General features: G+C 39.3%; 1 protein-coding gene across 3 annotated transcripts in view; it reads right to left on the bottom strand.

The window, feature by feature from the left end:
- Window positions 1-9,859: 9,859 nt before the first annotated feature.
- The window catches only part of EVA1A (eva-1 homolog A, regulator of programmed cell death), an 85,327-nt gene continuing 72,361 nt past the window's right edge, over window positions 9,860-22,825 (bottom strand). For all 3 annotated transcript variants that reach the window (XM_045162240.1, XM_044925945.2, XM_045162239.1), the window contains one exon: window positions 9,860-11,137. In XM_045162240.1, the coding sequence (XP_045018175.1) occupies window positions 10,767-11,137 (371 nt within the window). In that variant the 3' untranslated portion in view covers window positions 9,860-10,766. The remainder of the gene's footprint in view (window positions 11,138-22,825) is intronic.

Raw genomic sequence — 22,825 nt, 5'->3', positions numbered from 1 at the left:
GATGTACTTCTATCTCTTTGCTGAGATTTTCTGGTTTTGTTTTCCTTTGTTTTTTTCATCTAGAGTGTGTGTGCTCAGACATGTCCGACTGCAACTGCATGGACTGTAGACAGGTTCCTCTGTCCATGGGATTTCCCAGGCAAGAATATTGGAATGAGTGGCCATTTCCTACTCCAGGGGATCTTCCTAACCCAGGGATCGAATCTGCATCTCCTGCGTTAGCAGGTGGTACCATAGTACCACCTGGGAAGAAGCCTCACAGGGCTTATGAATGTTAAGAGCCCATCAGCACCGGTTTTTTAATTGTTGTTATAAGCAGCAACCACAAGGTGGCAGGATTATTTCATGCCCATCTAGTTCCCAGGGCAAGCAGTTCAGTTCAGTGGCTCAGTCATGACCGACTCTTTGCAACCCCATGGACTGCAGCACACCAGGCCTCCCTGTCCATCACCAACTCCCGGAGCCTACCCAAACTCATGTCCACTGAGTCAGTGATGCCATCCAACCATCTCATCCTGTCATCTCCTTCTCCTCTCACCTTCAATCTTTCCCAGCATCAGGGTCTTTCCAAATGAGTCAGCTCTTCACATCAGGTGGCCAAAGTATTGGAGTTTCAGCTTCAACATCAGTCCTTCCAATGAACACTCAGGACTGATATCCTTTGGGATGGACTGGTTGTATCTCCTTACAGTCCAAGGGACTCTTAAGAGTCTTCTCCAACATCACAGTTCAAAAGCATCAATTCTTTGGCGCTCAGCTTTCTTTATAGTGCTACTCTCACATCCATACATGACCACTGGAAAAACCAAAGCCTTGACTAGACGGATCTTTGTTGGCACAGTACTGTATTTGCTTTTTAATATGCTGTCTAGGTTAGTCATAACTTTTCTTCCAAGGAGTAAGCATCCTTTTATTTCATGGCTGCAGTCACCATCTGCAGTGATTTTGGAGCACCCCCCACCCCCAATGTCTGCCACTGTTTCCACTGTTTCTCTATTTGCTATGAAGGATTGGAATGGATGCCATGATCATAGTTTTCTGAATTTTGAGTTTTAAGCCAACTTTTTCACTCTCCTCTTTCACTTTCATCAAGAGGCTCTTTAGTTCTTTACTTTCTGCCATAAAGGTGGTGTCATCTGCATATCTGAAGTTATTGATATTTCTCCCAGCAATCTTGATTCCAGCTTGTGCTTCATCTAGCCCAGCGTTTCTCATGATGTACTCTGCATATAAGTTAAATAAGCAGGGTGACAATATACAGCCTTGACATACTCCTTTTCCTATTTGGAACCAGTCTGTTGTTCCATGTCCAGTTCTAACTGTTGCTTCCTGACCTGCATACAGATTTCTCAAGAGGAAGGTCAGGTGGTCTGGTATTCCCATCTCTTTCAGAATTTTCCACAGTTTGTTGTGATCCACACAGTCAAAGTCTTTGGCATAGTCAATAAAGCAGAAATAGATGTTTTTCTGGAACTCTCTTGCTTTTTCAATGATCTAGCAGAAGTTGGCAATTTGATCTCTGCTTCCTCTGCCTTTTCTAAAACTAGCTTGAATTTCTGGAAGGTCACAGTTCACATATTGTTATAGCCTGGCTTGGAGAATTTTGAGCATTGCTTTACTAGCATGTGAGATGAATGCAATTGTGTGGTAGTTTGAGCATTCTTTGGCATTGCCTTTCTTTGGAATTGGAATGAAAACTGACTTTTTCCAGTCCTTTGGCCACTGATGAATTTTCCAAATTTGCTGGTATATTGAGTGTAGCACTTTCACAGCATCATCTTTTAGGATTTGAAATAGCTCAACTGGAATTCCATCACTTCTACTAGCTTTGTTCGTAGTGATGCTTCCTAAGACCCTCTTGACTTCATATTCCAGGATGTCTGGCTCTAGGTGAGTGATCACACCATCATGATTATCTGGGTCATGAAGATCTTTTTTGTACACAGTTCTTCTGTGTATTCTTGCCACCTCTTCTTAATAGCTTCTGCTTCTGTTAGGTCCATACCATTTCTGGCATTTATTGAGTCCATCTTTTCATGAAATGTTCCCTTGGTATCTCTAATTTTCTTAAAGAGATCTCTAGTCTTTCCCATTCTGTTGTTTTCCTCTATTTCTTTGCATTGATCACTGAGGAAGGCTTTCTTATCTCTCCTCGCTATTCCTTAGAACTCTGCATTCAAATGGGTATATATTTCCTTTTCTCCTTTGCTATTTGCTTTTCTTCTTTTCACAGCTATTTGTAAGGCCTCCTCAGACAGCCATTTTGCTTTTTTGCGTTTCTTTTCAATGGGGATGGTCTTGATCCCTGTCTCCCTTGATTCCTGTACAATGTCACAAACCTCCGTCCATAGTTCATCAGACACTTTGTTTATCTAGTCCCTTAAATCTATTTCTCTCTTCCACTGTGTAATCGTTAGGGATTTGATTTAGGTCATACCTGAATGGTCTAGTGGTTTTCCCTACTTTCTTCAATTTAAGTCTTAATTTGGCAATAAGGAATTCATGATCTGAGATACAGTCAGCTCCCGGTCTTGTTTTTGCTGACTGTATGCAGCTTCTTCATTTTGGCTGCAAAGAATATAATCAATCTGATTTCGGTGTTGACCACCTGGTGATGTCCATGTGTAGAGTCTTCTCTTGTGTTGTTGGAAGAGGGTATTTGCTATGACCAGTGCATTCTCTTGGCATAACTCTATTAGCTTTTGCCCTGCTTCATTCTGTACTCCAAGGCCAAATTTGCCTGTTACTCCAGGTGTTTCTTGACTTCCTACTTTTGCATTCTAGTCCCCTATAATGAAAATGACATCTTTTTTGGGTATTAATTCTAGAAGGTCTTGTAGGTCTTCATAGAACCATTCAACTTCAGCTTCTTCAGCATTACTGGTTGGGGCATAGACTTGGATTATCATGATATTGGATGGTTTGCCTTGGAAATGAATAGAGATCATTCTGTCATTTTTGAGACTGCATCCAAGTACTGCATTTCAGTTTCTTTTGTTGACTATGATGGCTACTGTATTTCTTTTATGGGATTCTTGCCCACAGTAGTAGATATAATGGTCATCTGAGTTAAATCCACCCATTCCAGTCCATTTTAGTTCGCTGATGCCTAAAATGTTGATGTTCACTCTTTCTGTCTCCTGTTTGACCACTTCAAATTTGCCTTGATTCGTGGACCTAACATTCCAGGTTCCTATGCAATATTGCTCTTTACAGCATCGGTCCCTGCTATTTACCTGGGCCCAAACTATGGTGGAGGTAATGAAGATAATGTTGACCTCCCTGAGAAGATCCCATGCATGTACTGCTACAGTCTGTGCCCCCAACCCTGCAGCAGGCCACCCCTGACCCACGCCTTCGCTGGAGATTCTTGGACACCCACAGGCAAGTCCAGGACAGTCTCCTGTAGGGTCACTGTTCCTTTCTCCTGGGTCCTGGTGCACAAGGTTCTGTTGTGCCTTCCAAGAGTGTATTTCCCAGTCTTGTGTAAGTTCTGGCAGCTCTATGATGGGGTTCTGGTGACCTCCTCCCAGAGTACTTATGCCATACCCACACCCAGATTCCCTCTCCCTGCGGCAGACCACTGCCATCCTGTACCTCCACAGGAGATGCTCAAACACAGTTCTGTCTGTGATCACGTGAATTCACCCCTCCTAATGTCTTGCTGGGGCTTCTCCTTTGCCCTTGGATGTGGGGTATCTCCTCACAGCTGCTCCAGTGCCTACCCTCTTACTAGAGTTTCTCTGGCCTTGAATGTGGGGTATCTTCACATGGCCGGTCCAGTGAAGAGCAGCCACCACTCCTGACCTTGGATATGGGGTATCTCCTCTCAGCTGCTCATGGCTCTAGCACCACACAGCCTGGAGCTCTTAAATTGAAGAGCTCATTCATTATTAGAGAAATGCAAATCAAAATTACAATGAGTTATCATCTTACACCAGTCAGAATGGCCATAATCAAAAAGTCCACAAACAATAAATGTTGGAGAGGGTATGGAGAAAAGGGAGCCCTCTTACACTGTTGGTGGGAATGCAAACTGGTACAGCCACTATGGAGAACAGTGTGGAGATTCCTTAAAAAACTGGAAATAGAACTGCCATATGACCCAGCAATCCCACTGCTGGGCATACACACTGAGGAAACCAGAATTGAAAGAGACATGTGTACCCCAATGTTCATTGCAGCACTGTTTATAATAGCCAGGACATGGAAGCAACCTAGATGTTCATCAGCAGATGAATGGATAAGGAAGCTGTGGTACATACACACAATGGAATATTACACAGCCATTAAAAAGAATACAGTTGAATCAGTTCTAATGAGGTGGATGAAACTGGAGCCTATTATACAGAGTGAAGTAAGCCAGAAAGAAAAACACCAATACAGTATACTAACATATATATATAGAATTTAGAAAGATGGCAACAATAACCCTGTATACGAGACAGCAAAAGAGACACAGATGTATAGAACAGTCTTTTGGACTCTGTGGGAGAGGGAGAGGGTGGGATGATTTGGGAGAATGGCATTGAAACTTGTATAATATCATATATGCAATGAATCGCCAGTCCAGGTTCGATGCAGGATGCAGGATACAGGATGCTTGGGGCTGGTGCACTGGGATGACCCAGAGGGATGGTATGGGGAGGGAGGTGGGAGGGGGGTTCAGGATGGGGAACACGTGTATACCTGTGGTGGATTCATGTGGATGTATGGCAAAACCAATAAAATATTGTAAAGTAATTAACCTCCAATTAAAATAAATAAATTTATATTAAAAGAAAGAGAACAGACTCTATAATTTTAATAGCTTTAGACTATGAAATTTTTGAACCTGGTCTATGTCTCTGGATACGTTCTAGTGTCTCCTAGTTCATAGTCTATGGGAACTTGAATAGAATTTGTATCCTACTGCTGTGTGAAAATTGCATAAATCTTAATTATGGTGAATTTGCTCATAGTGCTTTTTAGGTCTACTATATCTTTCTATTTCTCTATTCATTCCATTCATTTTTGAGTGTTTGATATTGAAACTCCAACTAAAAATCTTAATTTATATATTTAAAAAATAATTGTAATATATAGTAGAACTATATGTAACCTTCTGTGTTTTCCAAGTCTCCTGTAAATGTGTTATCATGTTTTAATGATTTAAAAAGCAAAAAATAAAAAACAATATAAGCTGGTTCTTTTAGAATATATACAAAATTCTTATGTATTTAGCCAGACTCATCAAGAAAAAAGAAAGAAGACTCAAATCAATACAGTTAGGGGCTTGCCTGGAGGTCCAGTGGCTAGGACTCCATGGCCGCATTGCAGGGGGCCTAGGTTTGCTCCTTGGTCAGGGAACTAGATCTTGGATGACGCAACTAAAGATCCTACATGCTGCAATGAAGATCTAAGATCCTGTGTGCCAGAACTAAGACTTGGTGGAGCCAAATACATAAATATTTAAAAAAACATGTCAATAAAATTAAACATTGTTAATTGGCTATAAACCCCAGTACAAATAAAAAGTTTTAAAAAAATCAATATAATTAGAAATGAAAATGGAGAAGTTATGATGGCTACCACAGAAATACAAAGGATCATAAGAGATTACTACAAGCAACTATATGCCAATAAAATGGACAACCTAGAAGAAATGGAAAGATTTTTAGAAGAATATAGCCTACAGAAACTGAACTAGGAAGAAATAGAAAATATGAACAGACCAATAACAAGTAGTGAAATTGAAACTCTTATTAAAAAAATCTTCCAACAAACAAAAGCCAGGGGCCAAATGGCTTCATATGTGAAATTCTTTCCAACATTTAGAGAACACCTAATACCTGTCCTTCTCAAACACTTCAAAAAATTGCAGAGAAAGGAATACTCCCAAGCTCATTCTACAAGGCCACCATCACCCTGAAACCCAAACCAAACAAAGATATTACAAAAGAAGAAAATTATAGACCAATATCACTGATGAACATAGACACAGAAATCCTCAACAAAATACTAGCCTACAGAATTTAACAACACATTAAAAGGATCATACACAAAGACCAAATAGGCTTTATCCCAGAAATGCAAGGATTCTTCAATATATACAAATCAATGTGATATATCATATTAAAAAATTGAAGATTAAAAACCATAAGATCATCTTAATAGAGGCAGAGAAATCTTTTGACAAATTCAACACCCATATGTAAAAACTCTCCAGAAAGTAAGCTTAGAGGAAACCTACTTCAATGTAATAAAGGCCATATATGACAAACCTACAGCTAATTTCATAGGTGAAAAGCTGAAAAACAATCCTGTTAAAATCAGAAACAGGACAAGGGATGTTCACTCTTGCCACTTTTATTCAACATAGCTTTAAAGTCCTAGAATGGCAATCAGATAAGAAAAATATTAAGGAATTCAAATTGGAAACAAAGAACTAAAACTGCCACTATTTGCAGATGACATACTATACATGTAGTTGTTTAGCTGCTAAGTCAAGTCCAGCTATTTTGTGACCTCTTGGACTGTCCAGGCTCCCCTGCCCATGGGAATTCCCAGGCAAGAATACAGGAGTAGTTCGCTGTTTCCTTTGCCAGGAGATCTCCCTGACGCAGAAGTCAAGTCTGTGACTTCTGCTTGGCAGTGAGTTTCTTTTTTTGCCTTTTAAGTTATATTTAATTAAATTTTTAAATTAATTTATTTTAATTGGAGAATAATTACTTTATAATATTTTGATGATTTTTGCCATAAATCAACATGAATCAGCCTTGGGTACACATGTGTCCGCCATCATGAACCCCCCTCCCACATCCCTTCCCACCCCATCCCTCTGGGTTGTCCCATATCACCAGCTTTGAATGCCCTGCTCATGCATTGAACATGCTCTGGTCATCTGTTTTACATATGGTAATATACATGTTTCAATGCTAATCTCTCAAATCATCCCACCCTCGCCTTCTCCCACAGAGTCCAAATTCTTTACCACTGATCCACCAGGGAAGCCCAGTACTATACATAGAAAACCCTAAAGATGCTATCAGAAAACTACTAGGGCTCCTCAATAAATTTGGTAAAGTTGCAGGCTATAAAATTAACATACAGAAGTCTCTTGCATTCCTACACACTAACAATGAAAGATCAGAAAGAGAGATTAAGGAAACAATCTTATTTACCATTGCAACAAAAAGAATAAAAATCCTAAGAATAAACCTACCTCAGGAGGCAAAAGACCTGTGATCGGAAAACTATAGGATACTAATGAAAGAAATCAAAGAAGACACAAACAGATGGAAAGAGGTACCATATTCTTGAAGTGGAAGAATCAATATTGTCAAAATGACTATACTACCCAAAGTAATCTACAGGTTCAATGCAATTTTTATCAAACTACCAATGGCAATATTCACAGAATTAGAACAAAAATTTTTACAAATAGTATGGAAACACAAAAGATTCTGAATAGTCAAAGCAATCTTGAGAAAGACAAATGGAGTTTGAAGAATCAGGCTTCCTGAATTTAGCCTATGTGACAAAGCTACAGTCCATCAAAGCAATATGATACTTGTACAAAAATAGAAGTATAACTCAATGGAACAGGATTGAAAGGCCAGAAAGGAAGCCATGCACCTATGATCCATTAATCTATAACACAGGAGTCAAGACTATACAATAGAGGAAAGACAGTTTTATCAATAAATGATGCTGGGAAAACTGGGCAGATACATGTTAAAAAATGAAATTAGAACACTCTTTAACACCACACACAAAAATAAACTCAAAACAAATTGAAGACCTAAATGTTAGACCAGATACTACAAAGCTCTTAGAGGAATATATGGACAGAACTCTCTCTGACATAAGTGATAATGGGATCTTTTCCGATCCACCACCTACTGTAATGAAAATAAAATAAAAAGAAAGATAAGTAAATGGGACCTAATTAAACTTAAAAGCTTTTTCACAGCAAAGGAAATCACAAACAAGATAATAACCCTCAGAACGGGAGAAAATATTTGCAAATGACACAGCCATCTTCTAGGGATTAATCTCCAAAATATACAAACAGCTCATTCAGCTCAATATCAAAACAACAAACCACCCAATCAAAAAATGGTCACAGGACCTACATGGACAAGACCAAAATATTTCTCCAAAGAAAAAAATACAGATGGTCAACAAACACATGAAAACAGACTCAACATCACTAAATTATTGGATAATGCAAATCAAAACTGCAATGAGGTATCACCTTACACCAGCTAGAATGGCCATCATTAAAAATTCTACAAACAATAAATGCTGGAAAGGGTATGGAGGAAAGGGAACCGTCCCACAGCTATTGATGAAAATGTAAATTGACACAGCCACTGTGGAGAACAGTATGGAGGTTTCTCAAAAAATAAAACATAGAGCTACCATATGACCTAGCAATCCCATTTCTAGGCATATATCCAAAGAAAACCATAATTCAAAAGGATGCATGCATCCTGATGTTCATTGCAGAATGATTTACAATAGCCAGGACATGGAAGCAACCTCAATGTCCACTGAAAAAGGAATGGAGAAAGAAGATGTAGTACAAATATACAATGGAATATTACTCAGCCATAAAAACGAACAAAACAGTACCATTTGTGGAGGTGTGGATGAACCTAGATGAACCTGATGAACTCTGTCATACAGAGTGAAATCAGAAAGAGACAAATGTTGTACAGTATCACTTACATGTGAAAATGGTAGAGATGAACTTATTTGCAAAGTAGAAATAGAGTCACAAATGTAGAGAACAAACTTATGGTTATCAAGAGGGGAAGGAATGGGGTGGGATAAATTGGGAGATTGGGACTGAAATATATACATTACTAATTAGAACTTACTGTATAGCACAGGGAACTCTTACTCAGTGTTCTGTGGTGACCTAAATGGGAAGGAAATTGAAAAAGAGTAGATATATGTATGACTGATTCATGTTTCAGTACAGCCAGATACTAACACAACATTGTAAAGCAACTATATTCCAATAAAAATTAATTTATAAAATAAATTTTAAAATGAAAAAAGAGGCAGAGACCAATATAGATGATATTAATATAATGCTCGGGGGAAATGATATGATTCCTGTACTTGTTGGCAAGGGACTGAAACCAGATTCAGAGATGCTTGGTTTAACAAGATTTTGGGCAGTGGCCAGTGAGGTCACTCAAAAAGGTATACTCAAGCCAGCCACTGAGGGTTTCAAGCAAACTATTGCTCCCTTGGGAAACATGTATTTGTAACTTCTCAGTTCTTAAGGCAGACTTCCAAGCCCCTATCACAGAGAGTGGGTTGCCAAAGTATCATTAATAGAGAGTCCAGCAGAGAACGTCTCCCAACCAGCCTCTCAGGTATGATGACAAAGCCAATGAACAGGAGAAATCTAGTAGGAAGGCTCTGGAGTATCCAGACAGACTAAGGAGTCTATACTGCATGGCAAGAAAAGGGATCTGACAGTCACACAGAACTAACATTATTCCTGTGATTCAGGTTGGAGGATGCTGCATCCTCCTCCGTAACCCATTTCTAAAGGTGGTTCAGCCTTGCCTCCCTTCCTTACCAACTTCCCCTCTCCATACGAGGCCACCCTATTATTTCTAGCCTTTGGTAAGTCTTCTAGTCCTATATCAACTTACCACTCAGCTATACTGTAATCATAATAGAAACAGACATAAAATAACAAGCCCCTGGGTGTCATTTCTCCATTCTCTGGTTTCTCTGTTTCTCACAATTCTCCATTTATTTGAAGGACCTGGCAAAAGACCATACCCACCTATAAAAGGGCTGCTGTTTAAAGTAAGTGTAAACACAGAAACAAAGTATGAAACAAAAAAGATTTTATGTAACTTATATTTTTTATTCCAACCTAATTTTGGCTTTATTCCTCACCTCCCATTCCCATTCTCTTACTATAAATCCAAACATGGTTTTTATTTTTTTAACAAAATGTTTAAAGTCATGATTATCTAGAGTCATAACATTTTCTTTTCTCCAAAAGGGGGGAGAAACAGCTTTTGTTCTGGTGCTGCATTTTCAAATGCATACAGCATTAAATGCACATTAATATATTCCTTAGAAGCTATTTAAAATAAAACCCTTCATCCTTTGAGGTTATTGACATTTTTATAGTTCACTGACATATCTATAATACATTATTCATTTTCATGAGTGAAGTGGTAACTGTAATAAAAAACAGGATTTTAATCCCTGAGGTGCCAGTTTAAATGGAAGAAGTTGCGATTACAATACAAGATTTGAAAATAGGCCTTAAATAATAAGCATGGATCATGCTATCTGGATCAAAATCACCTCCATGGCAGTCATTTAAGTTGCATTTACTAAGTTAAGGTAACCCTGCTCTTCCTAGCCCTCTTGCTATAATAATATTTCCTTTTCTATAGAAATAAAACATAGCAAGGAAGTCTGCAGAAACTTCTGAGATCCTCAGAAATCAAGAGAAACCACAAGTCCCATTCCTATAATCTCCATCCACATTGCTGGAGAGGGTTTTCAGCACCATTCCAAGATCTAGAAAGGTTGATGAAACGACTTGGTTTTTCTACTTCTCCATGTAGCCAAAAGGGACAGATCTGTCATACGGTCTCGAAAATGACAGTGTCCTGCTTGTCTCTGCCACCATAACATTAGCAGAACTGCATTCCACTCTTAGTGCCCACTGTCTCTGCGGGGCCCTTTCTCTCCCAGGCAGCTAAACAGTGGGGTGTGGGTTCCTGCTCCTGCCCCTAGTAGTAGCGGTTCAGGCTCCGGGTGCCGGGAACCTCAGGCTGGCCATTCATCCAAATCTCCCTGATGATACGTTCCCGCTCCTCCAGCCGCTGGGCTCGCTCCAGCTCCTCCACTGAGGTGAAGACATTCTTGTTCAAAGTCCTTTCAAAGCGCCGATGTCTCCTGACTGAGATGTCAGATGCTGCATCCAAGCTGCCATCCTCACTGTCGCTGCTGTTGCTGATGCTTTCTTGGTCCTTCAGAAACTTCTGGGAATGCTGACAGCAGTCTGCGTGGCAAGAGATCCTCATCACCAAGGCAGCTAGGGTGAGGACCAGTCCAATACACACACCAGAGACAAAGTACAGAGCTGCTCCCTCGGGATTTTCTGTTGGAGAAGGAGGAAGAAGAGAACATTTGAAAGATGACAACTATATATTCAGAGAGCAAATATGACTTCAGCACAGGATGGACCCCTCTCACCAGGCCCCAGAGCTTTGATGGCTGCAAACAATGCCTCCTCGTGTGACAAATTGCATAATGTATTCAAATATAATTTTCAACAAATAGTGTGGATAAAGACTGTATGGGATTCTTTCACTATTCTTGCAACTTTAACTTTGAAATTATTTCAAAATGAAAAGTTAAAAAATGAAAAAATATTATTTAGCATCTACTATAAGCAAGTAATTGTGCTTAGATGCCATTTGCTTATATTACACAAATCTTTGCTTCTGAATTTTCTCCTGAAACTCCTTGAATTATCTTTTAACCGTAGTTGTAGGCAACTTCAGACATGATCCTTACCTCTCAGTAATCATACTCTTACATAAGACCTTCCCCCCAAGGGCTGGACCTAGTGACTTACTTCTAACAGAAGCGATGGATGACTTGAGATTAGGTAACCTAAGACTGACTTCCAACTTACTCATGCTCTCTCTTTCTCACCCATTTGCTCTGAAGCAGTCAGTTCCCATGCTGTGAGCTGTATTACAGGGAGGCCCACAAAGGGTGGCCTCTGACTAACCACCTTCAAAGAACTGGACTGCACCAACAGCCATGTAAGTGAGCTTGGAGGTGTATGAATATGTGTATATGTCTTCTAAATTTTCTTTTGCTTAGCTGTATTTTTTAAGTATTCTATACTTATTAATATCACACTTGTAATAAGTAATGTTATTTTACTGGAACATAAAATTTTAAAGTGAATCACGTCCTGGTGGATCCTTGAGGTGGCCACAGCCCTGGTCTTGCAGCAATCTTATGGAACCCCTTGAACAGAGAACCTCGCTAAGCAAATCCCAGATTCCTGACTTACAGAAACAGAAAATAAATACTTGTTTTGAGATACAGAGTGTCCCTGAATTACAATGGCTGGACTTAACAATTTTTTTAAACTTCACAATGAAGTGAAAGCAATGTGCATTTAAGTAGCAACTGTACTTCTAATTTTGAATTTTAATCTTTCCTTCTGCAAGCAATATACAGTATAATACTCTCTCCTAATGCTGGGGAGTAGCAGCAAGCTGTGCTCCCAGTCAGCCACGTGATCAGTTACAACCATTCTGAAGCTAGACAACCATTTGGTATTCCACTTTCAATACAGTAGTCAATAAATTATATGAGATTTTAATTATAAAATAGGCTTTGTGTTAGATGATTTTGCCCAACTACAGGTTAATGTAAGTGTTATAAACATATTTGAGGTAGGCTAGGCTATATACTATGATATTCCAAGGGTTAGGTGTATTAAATGCCTTTTTTTTTTTAATATAAAAGAAAACAACAAATGGGCAGAAGACCTAAACAGACATTTTTCCAAAGAAGACATACAGATAGCCAAGACGCACATGAAAAGATGCTCAACACCACTAATTATTAGAGAAATGCAAATAAAAACTGCAGTGAGGTATCACCTCACACCAGTCAGATAGTTGTTGCTCAGTTGCAAAGTCGTTCCAATTTCAGTCATTCCAAGTTCAGTTCCAATTCTTTACGACCCCATGGACTGCAGCATGCCAGGCTCCTCTGTCCCTCACTGTCTCCTAGAGTTTGCTCAAACTCATGTTTACTGAATCAGTGATGCTATCTAACCATCTCATTCTCTGCTGCCTCCCTCTCCTTTTGCCTTCAATCTTTCCCAACATCAGGGTCTTTTATAATCAGTCGGCTCCTCACATCAGGCGGCCAAAGCTCTGGAACTTCAGCTTCAGCATCAGTCCTTTCAATGAGTATTCAGGGTTGATTTCCTCTAGGATTGACTGGTTTTATCTCCTTGCAGTCGAAGAGACTCTCAAGAGTCTTCCCTAGCACCACAATTGGAATTCTGATGGCAAGAGTGATGGCAATTCTGACGGCAAGAGTGAACATTGACGTTTTAGGAATGAGTGAACTAAAATGGATGAATGGGAGAATTTAATTCAGATGGCCATTATATCTACTACTGTAGGCAAGAATCCCTTAGAAGTAGAGTAGCCCTCATAGTCAACAAGAGTCCGAAATACAGTACTTGGGTGAAATCTCAAAACACTACAGAAGGATCTCAGTTCGTTTCCAAGGCAAACCATTAACATCATAGTAATTCAAGTTATGCCCCAAACACTGAAGCTGAAGAAGCTGAAGTTGGAGGGGTCTATGAAGACCTACAAGACTTTCTAGAACTAACACCAAAATAAGATGTGCTTTTCATCATAAGGGATTGGAATGCAAAAGTAGGAAGTCAAGAGATACCTGGAGTTGTTACTCCAAGACAAGTTTGGCCTTGGCATACAAAATGAAGCCAGGCAAAGTCTAACATAATTTTGCCAAGAGAATGTACTGGTCATAGCAGTCACCCTCTTCCAATAACACAAGAGATGACTCTGCACATCTGAACACTGTGAACATCACTAGATGGTCAATACCAAAATCACATTGATTATATTCCTTACAGCAGAAGATGGAGAAGCTTTATACAGCCAGCAAAAACAAGATCAGGAGCTGACTGTGGCTCAGATCATGAACTCCTTATTGCTAAATTCAGGCTTAAATTGAAGAAAGCAGGGAAAACGAATAGGCCATCCAAGTATGACCTAAATCAAATTCCCTATGACTATACAGTGAAAGTGACAAATAGATTAAAGGAATTGGATCAGATAGACAGAGGGCCTGAAGAACTATGGACAGAAGTTCATAACATTGTACAGGAGGCGGTGACCAAAATCATCCCAAAGAAAAAGAAATGCAAGAAGGCAAAATGTTTGTCTGAGAAAAGAAGAGAAGTGAAAAGCAAAGAAAGGGAAAGATATACCCATCTGAAAGAAGTTCCAAATAATAGCAAGGAGAGATGAGAGCCTTCTTAAGTAAACAATGCACAAAAAATAGAGGAAAACAATAGAATGGGAAAGACTAGAGATCTCTTCAAGAAAATTAGATACCGAGGGAACATTTCATGCAAAGATGGGCACAATAAGGGCAGAAACAGTAAAGACCTAGCAGAAGAAATTAAGAAGTGGCAAGATTATATAGAAGAACTGTACAAGAAAGATCTTAATAACATAGATAACCGTGATGGTGTGGTCACTCACCTAGAGCCAGACATCCTGGACTGTGAAGTCAAGTGGACCTTCGGAAGCATTACTATGAACAAAGCTAGTGGAGGTGATGGAATTCCAGCTGAGCTATTTCAAATCCAAAAAGATGATGCTGTGAAAGTGCTGCACTCAATAAGCCAGCAAATTTGGAAAACTCAGCAGTGACCACAGGACTGGAAAAGGTGAGTTTTCATCCCAATCCCAAAAAAAGGGCACAACTGTGTTCATTTCACATGCTAGCAAGGTAATCCTCAAAATCCTTCCTGCTAGGCTTCAACAGTACTTGAACTGAGAGTTTCCAGATGTACAAGCTGGATTTAGAAAAGGCCGAGGAACCAGAGATCAAATTGCCAACATCTGTTGCATCATAGAAAAAGCAAGAGAATCCCAGAAAACACCTACTTTTGCTTCATTGATTATGCTAAAGCCTGTGGCTGTGTGGATCACAACACACTGTGGAAAATTCTGAAAGAGATGGGAATACCAGACCACCTTACCTGCCTCCTGAGAAATCTGTATGCAGATCAAGAAGCAACAGTTAGAACCGGACATGGAACAACAGACTGGTTCCAAATTGGGAAAGGAGTATGTCAAGGCTGTATATCACCCTACTTATTTAACTTATGTGCAGAGTACATCATGTGACATGCTGGGCTTGATAAATCACAGGCTGGAATTGAGATTGCCAGGAGTAATATCCATAACCTCAGATATGCAGATGACACCACACTAATGGCAGAGAGCAAAGAACTCAAGAGCCTCTTAATGAAGGTGAACAAGGAGAGTGAAAAAGCTGGCTTAAAATTCAACATTCAAAAAATGAAGATCATGGCATCTGGTCCCATCACTTTATGGCAAATAGATGGGGAAATAATGGAAATAGTGAGAGACTTTATTTTCTTGGGTTCCAAAATCACTGTGGATGGTGATTGCATCCATGAAATTAAGACACTTGCTCCTTGGAAGAAAAGTTCTGACAGATCTAGACAGTGTGTTAAAAAATAGACATCACTTTGCTGACAAAGGTCCGAATAGTCAAAGCTATGGTTTTCCAGTAGTCATGTACAGATGTGATATGTACAGTAGTCATGTACGTCATAAAGATGACCGAGTGCTGAAGAATTGGTGGTTTTGAATTGCAGTGCTGGAGAAGACTCTTGAGAGTCCCTTGGACAGCAAGGTGATCAAACCAGTCAATCTTAAAGGATATCAACCCTGAATATTCATTGGAAGGACTGATGCCGAAGCTGAAGCTGAAGCTCCCATACTTTGGCCATCTGATATGAAGAGCTGTCTCATTGGAAATGACCCTGATCCTGGGAAAGATTGAGGGTAAGAGAAGGAGGCGACAGAGGATAACATGGTTGAATGGCATCATTGACATTATGATTGCATCATAATGCACCCATTATGACTCAATGGACATAAGTCTGAGCAAGTTCCAGGAGATGGTGAAGGACAGGGAAGCCTACCGTCATGGTGAGGTCCATGGGTTTGTAAACAGTCAGACAAGACTGAGCGACTGAACAACAGCCTTCTTTATGGTCTAATTCTCACATCCGTACATGACTACTGGAAAAATTACAGCTTTGACTGAAGTGAAGTGAAGTGAAGTCACTCAGTCGTGTCTGACTCTGCAACCCCATGGACTGTAGCCCACCAGGCTCCTCCATCCATGGGATTCTCCAGGCAAGAATACTGGAGTGGGTTGCCATTTCCTTCTCCAGGGGATCTTCCCAACCCAGGGATCAAACCCAGGTCTCCCACATTGCAGGCAGACGCTTTAACCTCTGAGCCACCTAAAGAGGTGGCTTTGACTACTGGCCATCATAAAGTCTATAAACAATAATTGGTGGAAAGGGTGTGGAAAAAAGGGAAACCTCTCATGCTGTTGGTGGGATTGTAAATTGGTACAGCTACTATAGAGAACAGTACAGAGGTTCTTTTAAAAACTAAAAACAGAGCTACCATATGAACTAGCTATCCCACTCCTGAGCATATATCGAAGACAATCATGGTTTGAAAGGATATATGCAACCCAATGTTCATTGCAGCACTGTTTACAATAGCCAAAACATAGAAGCAACTTAATCTCCATTGACAGATGAATGGATATACATATAGACACACACACACACACACACAATGGAATATTATTCAATCATTAAAAAGAATGAAATGTCATTTGCAACAACATGGATGCACCTGGAGATTATCATACTAAGTGAAGTAAGTCATACAGAGACAGGCAAGTATCATACGATATTGTTTATATACAGAACCTCCCAAAATGATACAAATGAGCCTATTTTTATTAGCAGATACAGGGAGAATTGAAGAGGACCCTCCCTTGTGGGGCCTCAGTTCTTCTTAAGAACCCTAAGAAGAATCTGAGGTCTTATAAGAACACCTCAAGGGAGAGGTGGGCCAAGCCAAGACAGGCACTGGTGCCAGAATGAGGAGGTACAGGGATTTTCAAGAGAGGGCTTTTACATACTCATTTAGGCATGCGTGGAACTGACAAGTTTTTATTCAAGATTTCTCGTTTCTTGAGGTAAAATTGTATTGCTATAAACTTCCCATTTCGAACTGCTTTCTGCTGAATTCCATGTTTTGGACCATTGTGTTTTCATTTGTCTCTTAAGTATTTTTTATTTCTTCTTTGATTTCTTCAGTGATCCAATGGTTATTTAGTAATTATTTAGCTGCCACGTGTTGGGATTTTTTAGAGGTTTTTTTTTTAATATAAATTTATTTATTTTAATTGGAGGTTAATTACTTTACAATATTGTATTGGTTTTGCCATACATCAACATGAATCCGCCACAGATATACACGTGTTCCCCATCCTGAACCCCCCTCCCTCCTCCCTCCCCATACCATCCCTCTGGGTCATCCCAGTGCACCAGTCTTATAATTTATTTCTAATCACATAGTGTTGGGATCAGAAAAGATGCTTGATATAATTTCGATTTTCTTAAATTTACGATGGCTTGCCTTGCAGCACAGCATGTAGTCAATCATGGACAATGTTCTGTGTGCACCTGAGTAGTCTGCTGCTTTTGGGTAGAATGCTCTATAAATATCAATAAAGTCCAACTTGCCTAAAGTGTCATTTAAGGTCTGTGTTTCCTTATTAATTTTCTGTTCAGATGATCTGTCCATTGATGGAAATAGGGTACTAAAGTCCCACACTATTATTGTGTTACTGTCAATTTCTCCCTTTATGTTTATTAGTATTTGCCTTACATATTGAGGCACTTCCATGTTGGGTGCATATATAATTGTTATATCTTCTTCTTGGATTAAACCCTTGATCATTATGTAGTGTCCTTCTTTGTCTCTTATAATAGTCTTTGTTTTAAAGTCTATTTTGTGTGATATGAGTATTGCTACTTCAGCTTTCTTATGAACTCCATTTGCACGGAATACCTTCTCCCACCCCCTTACTTTCAGTGTGTAGATGTCCCTAGGTCTGAGGTGGGCTCTTCTGGATGACATATATATGGGTCTTGTTTCTCAGCAAGTCTATGTCTTTTGGTTGGTGCATTTAATCCATTTACATTTAAGGTAATTATTAATATGTATGATCCTATTCCTATTTTCTTAATTGCTTTGGGTTTATTTTCTATAGGTAGGTCTTTTCCTTCTCTGTGTTTCCTGCCTAGAGAAGTTCTTTTAACATTTGTAAAACTGGTTAACTGGTTCTGATTTCTCTTATCTCTTGCTTGTCTGTAAAGCAACTGGAGTGGGGTTTAGATATCAGCTTGAATCTTTTTCAGCTGGCCCCCCCTCAGTTGCTCATGCCTAACTTCCTACCTAAAAATTTACCAAACAGAAACTGACTCACAGAATTGGAAAAAACTTATGGTTATCAAAGGGGATGGGTCCTACTGTCCTACTGTCTGTGCTCAGAGCTTCAGTAGGAAGTCCCCTTAAGAGCCCCTGGGAGGCTCAGCCAAGGATCTCCCCACTAGCGGGTGGTCACCCTCAATGTCCCAAGAACTAAAACCATACCTCCCCTCACTCTAGGGTGGCTTCTGTGGGCAGAGACTGGTAGCAGGAGCAAGTACAGTAAAAGGAGTGCTATGACAAAAACAGACCAGGATCTGTTGGCAAAAGAGAAAACCAAACTTGAGCTGTAGCTCTACTTTCTGGAAAAACAGGAGAGGTTTCTAGCAGCTAGCCATGTGAGTTGTAAAAACCAGAGAAGACATAAAAGCTTATGAATTATGCCATATGAGGGAGCAAGAAGTGCAAAGCAGGTGTATAAATACGAGGTCAGAGAGAACCCCAGAGAGAACAGGATTAACAAACAGTATATACTCTATCTGAAGGCAGCTAGCGAAGATTTGAGGAAGTGTCTGATACAAGAAAGGAAGAATCAAGAAAACACATCACCAAAAGATAATCCATCGATAACTGAGCTCAAAAGCAGAAACAAAATTATAATTGATCCAATAAGGAATTAAACATAGCTGTTTTGAGGAAACTATAGACTACAAGAAACACAGAAGACAATTCAATGAAACCAAGGGGAAAATGCATGCACAAAATGAGAAATTCAGCAAAAAGTTAAAAACCATAAAAAAGAACCAAACAGAAATTCCAGAACTGAAGAATTTGATAATTAAAATAAAAATGCAATAGAGAGAATCTGCAGCAGGGTAGATCAAAGACTAGCAACTAGGAAGATAGTGATTTTGAAATAACCCAATCAGAGGCAAACAGAGAAAAAAGAATGAAAAAGTGGGAAGAAAAGTGTGCGTAATCTATGGGATTCAATCAAATGTACAAATATTTAGCATAATTGGAGTTCCAAAAGGAGAAATGAGGGACAGAAAGTTTACTTAAAGAAACACTAGCTAAGTACTTCACAAACCTAAGGAGAGACATAGATAATCCAAGTTTACAAAATTAATAAGTCATCCTACTATCTCAATGCAAAAGACTACCAAGAACTCATTATAATGAAATTGTCAAAAATCAAAGAAAAAGAGAGAATCCTTTAAAAGCTAGAGGAAAAAAGATAGTAAACTTGCAAACGAACCCTCATTAGGCTATCAGAAGATTCATTGGCAGAAATGCTATATAGGTCAGGAGAGCATAGAATGATATGTTCAGATTGTTGAAAGAAAGAAAGCCAGCCAAGAATATTTTATCTGGCAAAGTTATCCTTCAGATATCAAGGAGGAAATGTGCTAATTGGTGACGTGTGCTATGCTTAGTCACTCAGTTGTGTCTGACTCTTTGTGACCCCGTGCACTGTAGCCTGCCAGGCTCCTCTGTCCATGAGGATTCTCCAGGCAAGAATACTGGAGTGGGTTGCCATGCACTCCTCCACGGGATCTTCCCAACCCAGGCATCAAACCCAGATCTCCCACATGGCAGGTGGATTCTTTACCATCTGAGCCATGAGGGAAGCCATTGGTGACATGAAAATATATTAAAGTATAAAACACACCGGTAAAGGTAAATAAACTGTAAATACAGTTTCAGATTTTGAAAACTCTAATTCTGTAATAGCATGGTGTGTTAACCACTTAACTGCAGTTTAAAGATTAAAGAGTATTAATAACTATAACACTATAATCTGTTAAAGAATCAGATGAGATCAGATCAGATCAGTCGCTCAGTCATGTCTGACTCCTTGCAACCCCATGAATCGCAGCATGCCAGGCCTCCCTGTCCATCACCAACTCCCGGAGTTCACTGAGACTCACGTCCATCGAGTCAGTGATGCCATCCAGCCATCTCATCCTCTGTCGTCCCCTTCTCCTCTTGCCCTCAATCCCTCCCAGCATCACAGTCTTTTCCAATGAGTCTGTTAAAGAATACACAATATTAAAAAGAGGTAAACTGTGACATCAAAATGTAAAGAGGGGAGTAAAATGGTGGACATTTCATATGTGAACAAAAAACTTTCAGTCTTTCACCAATTAGTATGTTAGCTTTGGGCCTGTCATATATTGGCTTTATTATACTGAGATGCATGCATGTATGCTAAGTTGCTTCAGTCATGTCTGACTTTTTGTGAACCTATGGACTGTACTCTGCCAGGTTCCTCTGTCCATGGGATTCTTCAGGCAAGAATACTGGAAAGGGTTGCCATGACCTCCTCCAGGTGATCTTCCTGACCCAGGGATCAAACCCTTGTCTCAGGCATCGCCTGCATTGGCAGGCAGGTTCTTTTAACACTACAGCCACCCAGGAAGCCCATACTGAGATATGTTCCTTATATACTCAACTTGTTTAGGGTTTATCATTAAGGAAAATTGCATTTTGTAAAATGCTTTTTCTGTGTCTATTGAGATAATCAAGGAAAGAAAAGGAGATGAAATCATCATAGTACAGAGATACCTGCAGTCCCATGTTTATGGCGGCATTATTTACAACAACCAAGATACGGAGACAACCTATCAACAGACGAATAGATTAAAAAAATGTGATAGATATTACAATATTATTCAGCCATTAAAAACAGGAGATTCTGCCATTTATAACATGGATGGACTTCAAAGGCATTATGCTAAATTAAATAAATCAGACAGAGAAAGACAAATAATGTATGATATCAGTAACATGTGGAATCTTAAAATGTTGAACTCATAAAAGCAGAGTAGAATGCTGGTTACCAGGGGCTGAGGGGTGGGAGAACTATGGATATGTTGTTCAAATGTACCCATTAGCAACTAGTAGATAAATTCGTTCTGGAGGCCTAATGTACAGCATAGTCATTATACACAACAATATTTATTATAGATTTCAAAATTTCTAAGAGACATGATCTTAATTGTTCTCATCACAAAAAAGAAAGACAATAATTATATGACGTGAAATAGGTGTTAGCTAATGCTACAAGAGTGATCATGCAGCAATACAGAAATGTATAACTTTATACACTTATAAACCTTAAATCTATACAATATTATATGTCAAATTATATCTCAACTAAAGAAATAAAGGAAGGAAGGAACGAAAGGAGGGTAGAAGGAAGGGAAGGATGGAAGGGAGGGAGGGAGGGAGACAAGAAAGAAAGGAAAGAAGAGAGAAGGAGGCTAAAATATTAAAAGAGTACTGTTCAGTTGCTAAGTTGCTAAGACTCTTTGCAACCCCATGGACTGCAGTACACCAGGCACCTTTGTCCTCCACTATCTCCCGGAGTTTGCTCAAATCATGTCCATTGAGTCAGTGATAATCTCTAACCATATCATCCTCTGCCACCCACTTCTCCTTTTGCCCTCAATCTTTCCCAGCTTCGGAGTCCTTTCCAATGAGACAGCTCTTTGCATCAGGTGGCCAAAGAATTGGAGCTTCAGTTTCAGCATCAGTCTTTCCAATGAATATTCAGGGTTAATTTCCTTTAGGATTGCGTGGTTTGATCTCCTTGCAGTTCAAGGGACTCTCAAGAGTTTTCTCCACCACAGTTCAGCACTCAATCTTCTTTATGGTCTAACTCTCATATTTGTACATGACTAGTGGAAAAACCATAGCTTTGACTATACAGACTTTGTCAGCAAAATGATGTCTCTGTTTTTTAATACACTGTCTAGGTTTGTCATAGTTTTCTTCCAAGGAGCAAGACTTTTAATTTCATGGCTGTGGCACCATCCACAGTGATTTCAGAGCCCAAGAAGATAAAATTGTCACTGCTTCCACTTTTCTCCTTCTATTTGCCATGAAGTGATGGCAACAGAAAAAAATCCATCAAATCATCATAATCTCACAATCTGAATATAACTACACACTATGAAGTACAGTGAAGTGAATTTTCTCCCTTCTTTCTCCTATATATATTTACTTGGTTATTGTCAGTTTATATACAACTTATATATTTTACTCTGGATATACTTTTTGGTTGCTTTTACAATGATTTTTTTTTTTAGAGTAGTTTTACATTCAGAGGATAATTAAGAGGAAGGTACAGAGATATCCCATATACCTCCCAACCTTACACATGCAATAGCTTCCCCCATTATCAACATGTCCCAGCAGAGTGGTACATTTGCTACATCTGGTACAATTACTATGTTTATTACGTGTAACTACATAGACACATAATAACCCAAAGGCCAGTGGTTATACCAGGGCTTGCTCTTGGTGTTGAACTTTCTATCAGTTTCAAAAAATATATAATGACATGTATCCATCCTACAGAGCATTTTTACTATCCTAAAAATCCTGTGCTCCACCTACTCACCCTTCTCTCCAAGGATATACAGTTTATATAATGTAAATGTCTCTGTATTGCTCCATAGTCTTCCGGTCAATCATACGTAATAATGACTACATAGTATTCTACCCAGTGAATTCACCACACATTACAAAAACAGTTTCCTACCTTTGAATATTTAGGTTGTTGCCAATTTCTTTTTATGTTAAAAATGGTGGAAGGAGCATTTTTGTGCTTAACACTACTTTCTTTTTTGCTCGTTTCACTTACAGCTTTTATAATGGATTCTCAGAATAGAAATCTTCATGTCAAAAGGGTATATAATTTTATA

This window comes from Bubalus bubalis, chromosome 12, assembly GCF_019923935.1.
Source record: "Bubalus bubalis isolate 160015118507 breed Murrah chromosome 12, NDDB_SH_1, whole genome shotgun sequence".
NCBI classification, from domain to species: Eukaryota; Metazoa; Chordata; class Mammalia; order Artiodactyla; family Bovidae; genus Bubalus; species Bubalus bubalis.
This window is presented reverse-complemented; position numbering and strand designations above follow the sequence as displayed.